Source organism: Myotis nattereri (assembly GCF_964212035.1).
Source record: "Myotis nattereri genome assembly, chromosome: 6".
Lineage (NCBI taxonomy): Eukaryota > Metazoa > Chordata > Mammalia > Chiroptera > Vespertilionidae > Myotis > Myotis nattereri.
Window position 1 is genome coordinate 53,751,968 of NC_138081.1, and position 13,028 is coordinate 53,764,995.

At 37.4% G+C, this 13,028-nt stretch overlaps 1 protein-coding gene across 1 annotated transcript in view; it reads right to left on the reverse strand.

Moving 5' to 3' along the window:
- Positions 1-13,028, reverse strand: part of MMS22L (MMS22 like, DNA repair protein) — a gene marked incomplete at its 5' end in the record, with an annotated part of 109,769 nt that overhangs the window by 82,265 nt on the left and 14,476 nt on the right. The window contains 2 exon segments of the mRNA XM_081093832.1: positions 1,702-1,875; positions 10,724-10,837. Coding sequence (XP_080949958.1) covers positions 1,702-1,875; positions 10,724-10,837 — 288 coding nt within the window.

Consider the following 13,028-nt stretch of genomic DNA (forward strand, 5'->3'; position numbering starts at 1 on the left):
TCATTTTAAAGTTACATTTCACACCTTTTATCTGCTCATCATTTAAGATGTTTCAGAGACAAGCATCAGGTGGACTGACCGACTACACTATGTTATGGGCAAGGGATAGCTGTCAAACTGAAGCTTACAATGCTCAAAGGTAATTTTTCTCTGTAAATTATATTTCCTTTTAAAACAGATGATAGAATTGTAAAAGGATAGCATACTCTCATCTAGTTTGAAAGAAAAGCATGAAACAGAAATACAAGAAAACTGAAAGCCTCTAGTACGAGAAGTGAGATAACAAATTTCCGTATAGGCCTATATTAAGCACTTGGCAAGTTTTGTGATTTAAATCCACATATAGCGGAAGTCCATTTACAGTAACTTTAAAAAAAAATTAAGTATATTGAAACCTATTTAAAATGTAAAGGATTTCACATTCATCTTCAGGGCACAGCAGTCCACATTTAAAAATGAAAGCAACTCTATGTTTAACACAAGACTAGAGGTATTTCTTTGCTGCAGAACATATGACTAACCACTATTACTTCATATCATCCTCTCACACTAGGTAACTCTTAAGTGCAGAGATGGGGAACCACTTTTCTGCCAAGAGTCATTTGGATATTTATAACATCATTCTTGGACCATATAAAATTATCAACTTAAAAATTAGCCTGCTGTATTTGGTCAAACATTTAATTAATTTACCCCTAATGCCTTGGCAGGGCCACACCAAATGATTTTGCAGTCCATATTGAAATGAAAAAGCTAAGTAAAGACCGTAGGATTATAGGTAAATTTTTGAGTTCTTTTATGTTGTTCTAATATTCTAATAATTAAAAGATGTGAAACATTATTACTCCACAAAAATATAGTGATACTATAGTAATGGTAATTGTTAACATATATTGAGTATTTACTGTGTTTCAGCATGGTAAAGACTCAGGTACAGAAGCAAAGGACATACAATCCTTCTCTGAGAAGTTCATTCTATTGACCTTGTTCAATTTATGGTAGAATTCTTAAATGCATTGATACCAAGCTGTGTTGAACTTCTCAGAGCACTTTCTGACTCTACTTTATCTTGAGATCGCCTTAACAAGCTGTTTACTAGGGGGATCAACTATAGAACTTCTTGAGGCCCTTTCCATTTCTCTTACACAATGTCAACACTAATTGCCCCTCAGGTTCCATGAAGATTTCTCAGCTGACCCTGTTCGATATTCCAAAAAGAAGAAAATCTGTCAAGTCCAACAAGAAACATGTCAGGACCTCCAGATTTGAGGTCCAGAAATCTGAATTTAAAAAAACCTCACAGGTAGGTCTGGAGAAATATGCTTTCCTTCTGGTAATCTTAAAGATTTTAGAAATAGAGGGAATCTTTCAAAAACCCATTCCCATGATCTCTGGATGAGGAAACAAAGGCCCAGAAAGTTTTAAATAATTTACTGAAGGTCACATAACCACTTGGTAGCAGAACCAGGACTAGATCCCAACTCTTCTACAAATTACGTTCTTAAACAATAAAAACATAAAGATTATGCTTTTTCAAGATGTTTACAGAAAGGTCTACAGTTTCTAGATTCAGAAACTGAATTTATCTCTACAGGCTAATGACCTGGTTTTGCTGTTGTTTCTGTTCACTTATTTCTAATTTGTCTACCAAAAGTATGTATTAAGTGATCATACAAGAAAATTAAAAAAAAAGAATCTTACCATTTCATCTGGTGCTCCATGGCGATCAAATTGGTAAAGTGATGCTACATGAGTAATAATCCACCAACTAAAACCCAGTGGATCCCTGGACTGGATAGCAGGTACAGGTTTTCTTTGCTCACTTGATGTTTCAAAAAGTGTTTTAAGAAGTTTATTCAACCAGTTCCAAAACGGCTATAGAAACAGAGGTAATATGACTCAGTTAAAATATTGATCCAATAACCTTTGACTTGGGTGTGTCCCTCCATTTTTATAATCAACTATACGTGCAAAAGAGAATATAAAATATATAAAACTCAAGGAATAATAAAAAAAATACCCATATTAAGAATTAGAACATAAATAGTATTTTTCTTTTCCCATCCTGGGTAACCACTATCCTGACTTTTATAATAAATCATTTCCCTGTTTTTTTAAGTTTTGCCACATCTACACTAATAAAAGAGAAAGATGCTAATTGACCATACCTTCACTGCACCCAAGCCATGCCCACCAGCCAACCAGAGCAACTATATGCAAATTAACCCAACCAAGATGGCGGCCGGCAGCCATGGAGCTGGAGTAAGCAGGAGGCTTGGTTGCTCCGGCGATGGAGGAAGCTAAGCTTCCCGCCTGCTGTGGCATCCACAAAAGGCAACAAAGTTTCAATTATAGAAGCTAAATAAATCCCAGATACCTGCTTTCAGCCAGCCTCCACTGGGAGCTTGGGTGGTTGGGGGCTGTGGCCAGCCTGCAAACAGCCATCAGCCCCTCACCAAGGCTGACCACACCCTCATGGGGTAAGGGTCCCCGCTGGGGGGCTTGGCCAGCTTGCAAACAGCCATCAGCCACTCACCCAGGCACCCCAATGGGACCCCCACCCTGATCCGGGACACCCTTCAGGGCAAACCAGCCGGCCGCCACCCATGCACCAGGACTCTATCCCAGGGGTCCTCAAACTTTTTAAACAGGGGGCCAGTTCACTGTCCCTCAGACCTTTGGAAGGCAGAACTATAGTTTAAAAAAAAACTATGAACAAATTCCTATGCACACTGCACATATCTTATTTTAAATTAAAAAAAACAGGAATACAATATTTGTATTTGCATGTGGCCCGCAGGCCGTAGTTTGAGGACACCTGCTCTATCCCATATAGTAAAAGGATAATATGCAAATTGACCCTAACAGCAGAGAGACTGGGAATCACTGGTCACTATGACACACTGATCACCAGGGGGCAGACGCTCAATGCAGGAGCTGCCCCCTGGTGGTCAGTGTGCTCCCACAGGGGGAGCTCTGCTCAGCCACAAGCCAGGCTGATGGCTGCCAGTACATCGGTGGTGGTGGGAGCCTCTCCAGCCTCCTCAGCAGTGCTAAGGATGTCCGACTGCAGCTTAGGCCTGCTCCCCACTGGCAAGTGGACATCCCCCGAGGGCTCCCAGAGGGATGTCTGCCTGCCAGCTTAGGCCCAATCCCCCTAGGGAGCGGGCCTAAGCCAGTAGGTGGTCATCCCCCGAGGGGTCCCAGACTGTGAGAGGGCACAGGCCCGGCTGAGAGACCCTCCCGAGTGCACAAATTTTTGTGCACCGGGCCTCTAGTCTATAATTATAAAAGTGTAATATGCTAATTAGACTGGATGTCCTTCTGGGCGTCATTCCGGATGTCCTCCCAGATGAAGCCAGGGCTGGAGCAAAGCCCGGGTCCGGGGTGCTGGAGGAACTCTGGTGCCGGCAGGGGGGGGAAAGGCCTACTCTTGCACGAATTTTCATGCATTGGGCCTCTAGTAGGTATATACGCCCAAATCACGTTATTTTTGGCTTCCCCTGTTGTTTTGTGTGTTTTTAATGCATGTTTTTATTATTTTTAAATGGAATTCTTTGGAGTGACATTGTTTAATAAAGTTATCTAGATTTCAGGTGTGCAATTCTATAATACATCATCTGTATATTATATTGTGTGTTTACCACCCCAAGTCAAGTCTCCTTCCATCATTTATCCCCCCTTTACTCTCTTCTACCTCTGGTAATCACCATTCTGTTGTCTGTGTTGAGTTTGTTGTTTTTTTTGCTTAATCCCCTCACCTTTGTTTCCTTCCAACAGCTGTCAATCTATTCTCTGTACCTGAGTCTGTTTCTATTTAGTTTGTTAGTTTATTTTGTTCATTAGATTCTACATGTAGGTCAAATCGTATGGTATCTGTGTTTCTCTGACTGGCTTATTTCATTTGGCATAATACTCTCCAGGTCGATCATGCTGTATCAAAGAGTAAGACTTCCTTCTTTTTAATAGTTGAATAGTATTCCATTGTATAAATATGCCACAGGTTTTTTATCCAACTCATCTATTCATGGGCACTTGGGCTGTTTCCAAATCTTGGCTATTGTAAATAACGCTGCAATAAACACAGGAGTGCATATATTCTTTCAAATTAGTGTTTCAGGTTTCTTTGGATATATTCCCTGAAGTGGAACAGCTGGGTCTAAAGGCAGTTCCAATTTTAATTTTCTGAGGTAACTCCACACTGCTTCCCACCAATCTGCATTACCACCAACAGTGCACAAGGGTTCCCTTTTCTCCACATTCTCACCAACGCTTGTTGTTTGTTGATTTATTGATTATAGCCATTATGATAGGTGTCAGGTGGTTTTATTTTGCATTTCTCTGATAATTAGTGATATTGAACATCTTTTCATATGTCTATTGGCCATCTGTTATGTCCTCTTTGGAGAAGTGTCTATTAAGTGGTCTGTTTCTATTCGTTGGTAACTTGCTTCTTTTCCTCAACATGTTTCTGAGCTACAGCCAAGTTAATGGGGGCAACCAGAGTTCAACAGAATTTTCCAATATATGACTATATGATAAAACAATGTGCCTAATTTACCATTGAACATTTGATGCATTTTAGTAAGGTTTTTTTCTAGGTATTTGTCCACTTCAAATATTCACAATAGGCATAAGGTTGTTCACAATATCTCAACTTTTTTGAGTCTTTTTTTTTTGCATGTTTTAATTTTACAGAAAATTTTTGCAGCATTTTGTATGTGATGCTTAAAGGTGGCAACATATATACATATACACATATTCATGGCAGCTGAAATATAATGTGTACAGGCCCAAAACTCTATCATATTGCACAGGTGCCCCCTACCTACTCATGGCACTTTTGGGAATATGAGTGCACATACCAGTAAAATATAGGTAGGACTGTTTCCCTAAAAGAGTAAATTATTTCAGTTATTCCTTCATTTTCTTTTTCTAACTTTTTAAACACACACTTTCTTACATAATCATGTGGCAGAAAAAGAACATGGGCTGTGGCATCAAATAAATCTACATTTGAATCTCACCTTTATATATTCTGACTGTTATTTGAACAGTTTACTTAACCTCACACCCATTCTGCTTTCTGGCACATAAGCAATATCACTCAAGGAATAATTAGCTTTCCTTCTCTTCTGGGAAATTGAAGTCTAATTGAAATCTACTGGATAATGAGGCTTGGGTTTTTAGGAAAACACTCATACAGATACATCCAGTATTAGCTACCTGTTTAGAATATTTTCTGGGACACAGTATGTCCTTGATTAAATTAGTTCATTTTCATTGTTAGAGTTCCCACATAATTTGGGATATGTGAATTTCCCAAAATTCCTAAGCCTCTCCCAGGCTTCTCCAATTGCTTCTTATCCTGAGTCCCTGAAAAGCAGCACCCTATTGCCTTCACAAAGCAGCAACCCAGACATTTGAAATAACTTAATAACCCTGAACTGCCTCACCCCTTTGGATAATTTGCTTAGAGCATTAATCCATTAAACACTAGTCTGGTTGCAGAAAATGTCCCTTTATTAGTGAGAAAACGTCAAATCCCATTCAGTATTTCCCTGCCCTCATTCCAGGGATAGGATAGGGACAGGAGGTAGGGAGAAGTAAATAGTTCTTTCTGCAAGAATGTTAGTGGACACACAAATATACAAACATGATTTTTTTAAAAATATATTTTATTGATTTTTCACAGAGAGGAAGGGAGATAGAAAGTTAGAAACATCGATGAGAGAGAAACATCGATCAGCTACCTCCTGCACATCCCCCACTGGGGATGTGCCCGCAACCCAGGTACATGCCCCTGACCGGAATTGAACCTGGGACCCTTCAGTCAGCAGGCCGACGCTCTATCCACTGAGCCAAACCGGTTTCGGCAACATGATTTTTTAAAAAAATAAACTGATATACTGTATAAATTAGTATTGTCACACTGTCAATGTCTTAAATCCTTGTATAAGATAGAAAAAAGGAAAAAAAATATCTGTTTTCAGCAGTCTGGAGCCCTCCTAAGAATGGGCCTGTATGAGCCTTAGCTTACTGTTAGCATTCTGTGATACCATGAATTCCCAGGCAGGCAAAACAGACACTTTCCTGTTCCTTCTGAAGCTTTCAAATGATTTTTCTGTTTTTCTTTCTTGGCTAATCCACATCCATATTGGTCCCTAAAGCCACTGCATGTCAGATAGTCAGTGCAAAGAGTAATTTTTAACTTGCTTCTTTGTTGGTTTAGGACATTTTTGTTTCCTTTTGGTTTGGTCATTTTTTCTTCGTCCTCAGCTTTTTATTAAGAAAGTATCTCATCATTGTCTGTATGATTTCCAGAGTAAAAGGTGGGACCTATGTTGCTTCTAAGATGAGGCTTGTTCTGTTGTCATATTAATTCATTCAGTTCTAGAGAATAAAAGTCTGGGATCAGGGTGTCAGCTTGCTCAGATGAAGGCTCTTTTCTGGATCACAGACTCTGGCTCTGTCCTCCTAAGGAGGACGGTTTCCTGAGTTTTTTTTTACATGTCCCACAGTTGTCATGTTTTTAAATGTCATTTCTGTGAAGTCTAGTGCAGGTCAAATTATTTTGAAATTGTAAGTTATTGTGTCTTTTTTGCCTGGAAGTTTCGCAGATTTCCTAGAGGACTTGAAGACATTTTATCTCTGAAGTCAGAGTTTTAGCAGGCTATATGTCTTAGCATGGATTATTTGGAGTTAATCTTTCCAGTTATATAGTAGGTTTTCTCAATATGTGGATTTAGTTCTTTACTTCTGAGATGTTTTCTTAGATTCACTCATTGTTTTGAATGTCATGTCCCATTGCTTTTTCTTCTTCAGGGACTCCATTTAAACAGATGGCTATTCTTTGCCTATCTTCCACTTCAAATATTTTCTAACCCTTTATACTCCTTTATCTCGTTTTTACTCCTCTGGTTGCCTTTCTTACATGCCCCTTATTAAATTTTCAGTTGAGTCTATTCTCCTTGGGGATCTTATAATTTAGTCAATTCGAAATGATTTTTATTTCCATTTCTCTCCTGCATTTAATTTACTCCATTCATTCCTGGCTTTTGGTCTATTTATTTCTACAATGGAATATCTCATTCAAGGTGTTTTTCTGTTTGTTTTTTACAGAACCAAATGCTTGTCTATTTAATTTAGTATGAAGTGTTCTCTTACAATTTTCTTCTGCTTTATAGTTATTTCTGGGAGAAAAGGTATCATGGGCTAAAGTATGTCAATTCTATTTTCTTGTAGTAACTTGAGAAAGACCTGTTTCGTTTCCTTCCGTTCGTTTTGTAGATTTGGACTATTTTAACACATTGTGTACCGCATAGAAATCTCTAAGACATACGCCAGGGACTGCACGTTTTTGGGCAAACTGCACGTTATTTAAATCATCATAATGCACTTTAGGTGTTGTTTTTCAATAATTATAACATTTTTATTTGCAAAAACAATTAAACAATTAAAGTTCCTAGTACTTTTTTAACGTATGGTACTGCGTAAAACATTTTCCTCTATGAAGAGGGACCAAACAAAATTTACATAAGTATCTAGATTCGCTCCTTTTTCCATGGGCGTGAAAAACGAGAACACTCGTGAGCTGTCCTTAACAGATGGCGCGCGAACCACGAGAAAACTCCTGAACGGTTTGAAATGTGTTAAGATTCCTAGTTCAGTGGAGCACTCTTTTGTCAATGTACCAAAATTACATTCTTTATTGGGTTTCCAGTTTGTTTGTTTTTTTAGTTTTGGGTTTTTGTTTGTTTTTGTTTCTCTTCCGTTTTACAAGACCCTACATTTTCTGCTTTACTTCCTGTCACTGTCACCACTCAATCAGCAAGGGGGAGCCATATCCTTTTTTCACTTGTATTCTCCAGAAGCTCTAACTTCAAAGACTGCCTCCTCATGTAATGTACACACTCTTATGTTCCTATCCTATAACCAGTTCTCTGATCTATAAGGAAACTTTTTCAGTATTTTCACACTGACAATGGTTTTAGACCAACTTTTACGACTACTGTTAGCTCCCTTCTCTCCTCTGAGCAATTTTTTCTGACTACCCTTGCTTGCTAGGAAGTTTTGTGGTAGAGCTTTGGTGGCTTTTACTTCTAATTGACAGCTTTGAATATCCCTATCTTGTAGTTATGCTATCAATATGTTTTTTGTGTGTAGTTGTATTTGTTCTTGGTGTTCTATGTTTTGGAGGAGGTTAGGTTAGAAGCTTCGAGTTTAAGCATCCACCCCTTCTCCATGGCTATTAGACATTATCACTGGTTTAGAAGTCACTGGCTTGAAATTTTTAGTACCAATTAGGCATCATGAACTCACTGGCTTGCAATAATAAATACATAACTTTAAACTACAATACACCACAGCTAAAGACAGACAATTTTCATTACAAATTTAGTTGAGTTTTTAGTTCATTCTTTTGGGAACCCATAATTAAGAATAGTGGTATATTAGTAGGGTACTGATTTGGGTAAACTCTGAGATTTATTGTCTTGTACCTTCAGTGTTCAAATGACCTGAGTTCCCGACTATATTTAGTATTTGGCCTCAGTACTTTTTACTTTCTACAAACTCACTGAGACACTAAAATGCTTCATATAGGATACCCAGCATGTGGTGGATTATATATTTTTTTTTAACAGGAAGATAAAACTGTCTTACTATCAGGAATATAAAGTTCTACTTTGACTTTCAAGTTAAATGGACTTGAAATCTGAGAATAATATAACTTAATTTTAGTACTATTTTAAAAAAAAAATGGCTTCAGACATTATTTTAAGACAAACAAGTATGGTTACTACATAAAATGAAGAGCATGCAAATCATTTAGGTTATATGTTACTACGCAAATTTCTACAATTAAGATTTTAAATTATGTCTACTTTTCTGTTTAAAATCTAGAAAATTTCTAATAACAAGTATAAACATGCTTACACTATGTGTGGTTCACATTTTCAAGTCTGAAATTTATAAAATAAGAACAATTCTAGCCAAAGCCGGTTTGGCTCAGCGGATAGAGCGTTGGCCTGCGGACTGAAGGGTCCCGGGTTCGATTCCGGTCAAGGGCATGTACCTGGGTTGCGGGCACTTCCCCAGTGGGGGATGTGCAGGAGGCAGCTGATCGATGTTTCTCTCTCATCGATGTTTCTAACTCTCTATCTCTCTCCCTTCCTCTCTGTAAAAAACCAATAAAATATATTTAAAAAAAAAAAAAAAAAAGAACAATTCTAAAAAATTCTTAAATAATAAAGATAAGCTTTGCAAAAAATTAGAAAGTTGATTTTTACCATGTCATTGAAATAAAACACCTTGGCAAATAATGAAAGGGGAAAAATGTTGCTGAGACTTTCTAATATTTAAGTCTTGTAGAAAGCTGAACTGTACCGACAATTCAAAATACCATGAAAAAAATGTTCTTACTCAATAGTAAGTAAAAATACAAATTTATACTTAGTAAACTTACTTTACTTTACTTATATTCAGTAAATTTACTGCTAAAACAACTCAGAATACAGTACATGGACCCTGGCTGGTGTGGCTCAATGGCTGGTATGGCTCAGTTGGTTGGAGTGTAATCCCATACACCAAAAGACTGCGGGTTTGATTCCCGGTCAGGGCACATATACACAGGTTGCGGGTTCGATCCTCAGTTTGGGCATGTACAGAAGGTAACCAAATGACATTATCTCTCACATCAATGTTTCTCTCTTTTCTCTCTCTCCCTTCCCTTCTCTCCAAAATCAATAAGCATAACCATAGGTGAGGATTAAAAAAGCAATAAATAAATAAATAAAGTACTTGTAAATCTGCAAAAATAGTCATTCTTAAAATTAGGTAGCAGTTGCCGAAACCGGTTTGGCTCAGTGGATAGAGCGTCGGCCTGCGGACTCAAAGGTCCCAGGTTCGATTCCGGTCAAGGGCACGTACCTGGGTTGCGGGCACATCCCCAGTAGGAGATGTGCAGGAGGCAGCTGATCGATGTTTCTCTCTCATCGATGTTTCTAACTCTCTATCTCTCTCCCTTCCTCTCTGTAAAAAATCAATAAAAAAATATATATAAAAAAAAAATTAGGTAGCAGTAACCAAACCCCAAATTGTGAAAAGTTGGGAAAATTAAAAAAAAACCCATAAAATATTAAAAGTATACATATAACATAAACCATTTTAAGTATCATTTCACAATGAACTGTTTATACTTACTTCTGCCTATGGATATTTCTCTTTTTCTCCTAATCGATAATACTTGAAATTAAATAAAGCCCCATTATGAAGACTTTGCTCAAAATGAGGTGAAAGAAAATGTCCTATCTTCCTCTTTGTGCTTTTCTTCATCCCTCCATGAAATAATACTGGAAAATTGATTAACAGAAACCTGTTTTATTTCTTCCCAAATCTAAATCTGCCACATTTCCTAACTGAAATGTTTCCTGAGTTACTGAAGACAATAAGTATTTTAGCCTAACAGATTCTTGATAAAACAACAACCCCCCAAAAAGCCCTTAAGAAAATAAGACAGCCATATTTTACACGTCTCTTAGATGTTTCATATTACCAATTTAGGGTTAAAAATATAGTAGGTATTTAGTACTCAGTTAATGCTCTGTTTGGTGGTGGTGGTTGTCTTATAAAGGAGGAATGTTGTAAGATTTTTTGGCCAAAACCACTGCATAAATTTAACATAATTAGTAACAATAACTAATACATCAATTTTACAACTTACTTCTGAGAGAGACCATTTACTTCTTTGGTCTAGAAGATGAATGAGTAGAACCCATAATTCTTTAATGCATGGACATGGGCAATGGTCACTCGTTAATGCTTCAAAAGCCCTAACCTGTAGAAAATAACCAAAATGAGTTAGAGCAGAATTTTACATGCCACACATTTTTCTAAATATTTTAAAAGAATGATTTAGATGTCTTAAAATTTATGCTTAACTACAAAAAATTCTTTATAAAAAATGTGCCATTTCATTAACTTTTAAAAATTCCCATTGTAAAACCAAAAGTACAGAATTTTATTTTCAACTTAAAAAACCCTCTGCTTTAATTATCTAGTCTAATGTTCAGCAAACATTCTGTATATAAGAAGCTAGGTAACAAATATTTGAGGTTTTATTCATGATATAGTCTTTGCATATTTACTCAATTCTGCCATTGTTGTGCATCACCCACTGACAATTCATAAAAAAAGGATGAGGCTGTGTTCCAGGAAAGTTTTGTTTACAAAAACAGGGCGTGTGTTAGATTTGACCTCAGCTTCATGGTTTCCTAACTTTGATCTAATCCATCAGGCACAATAAAAAGACATGTAGTAAAAACATTAGAAAATAACTTCTGATTCACTGTTGAGACTAAAAAGAGTGACAAGTCAGAATAAATACAATTATTAGGGCTATATAAAAGTTAAGCAATTTTACCATTTTCTTTTTAAAGCTGTTGTTATTTTTTTTTTTTTATTGATTTTTAGAGAGAGGAATGGAGAGGGAAAGAGATAGGAACACCAATGACACAGAAACATTGATCAGCTGTGTTTTGCATGGCCTCCACAGGGATCAAGACTGCACCCCTGGAATGTGCCCTAACAGGGAATTGAACCAGTGACCTCTTGGTGCATGGGTTGATGCTCAACCCTGAGCCACATTAGCCGGGCTTTACCATTTTTATAACAAATATATCCTCAATGACGCTAAAAAATGCAGAGAATATTGTCTATATTTCTAAGTATAGCTAAACTTCTTAAACTCATAATATATATCTTATTTCACATACATTACATATACACTGAGTGGCCAGATTATTATGACCATCTGACGTTTGTAGGCAAATTAGCTATAATTTCACGCTGAAGTTGCTAGAGGGCCAGACCATTATAAATAGGGAAGCAGGTTGTTTATCACGACAGAAGTGATTTTTTTCTGAAGATATGGGTAAACAACACGATTTAACAGCCTTTGAATGTGGGATATACAGTACATTTCTAACATAATACATTAAGATATTACTATATCATATCTGATTAACATATTCCTGTTAATTATAAACATATAGATTAAATTTAAGAGATATTGATAATACATAAAACAATCTACACTTTAAAAAATTATAAATCCTGATTTTCTATTAGTAAGGTTTATGCTTGTAATTGGAAATAAGTGATGATAATCTATAAATTTCCATTACTTGAAAATGCGTGTGTACTGTAACACCTTTAAATCTGTCTGTATTAAACACTATATATAAATACAATTTAGTAGAAACAAGTGATTTCCACCATGATGCCAGAACTTTCATGAAAACAACCCTTAAAATTTGTCAACTAAAACCACCCTTTTTTTCTTTAATATATTTTTTTATTGATTTCAGAGAAGGGGAAAGGAGATAGAAACACCAATGATGAGAATCATTGATTGGCTGCCTCCTGCATGCCCCTTACTGGGGATTGAGCCTGCAACCCAGGTATGTGCCCTTGACTGGAATCAAACCAGGGACCCTTCAGTCCACAGGCTGATGCTTTATCCACTAAGCCAAATCGGCTACGGCAGTGGTCGGCAAACTCATTAGTCAACAAAGCCAAATATCAACAGTACAATGACTGAAATTTCTTTTGAGAGCCAAATTTTTTAAACTTAAACTATATAGGTAGGTACATTGTTATTAACTTAATTAGGGTACTCCTAAGGCTTAGGAAGAGCCACACTCAAGGGGCCAAAGAGCCACATGTGGCTCGAGAGCCGCAGTTTGCCGACCATGGGGCTAGGGCTAAAACCACCTTTTAAGCTTGTCAACTAACTTTAATTACTCATCTCTTTCATTATGTAACTAGAGGCCCAGCGTGCGAAATCACACAAGACCCAGACTCCCCCGGGGCTGCGTGACTCAGGACTCCCTCTTGCCGCCTCTGCAGGACACCAGAGTCCGGCCTGCCTGTGCCACAGGACCCAGAAGTCCCGCCCACCGTAGTCACTGCGGGACCCATTAATGCACCTCCTGGTGAGGCGGTCATGGTTTGTTATGGCATTATGG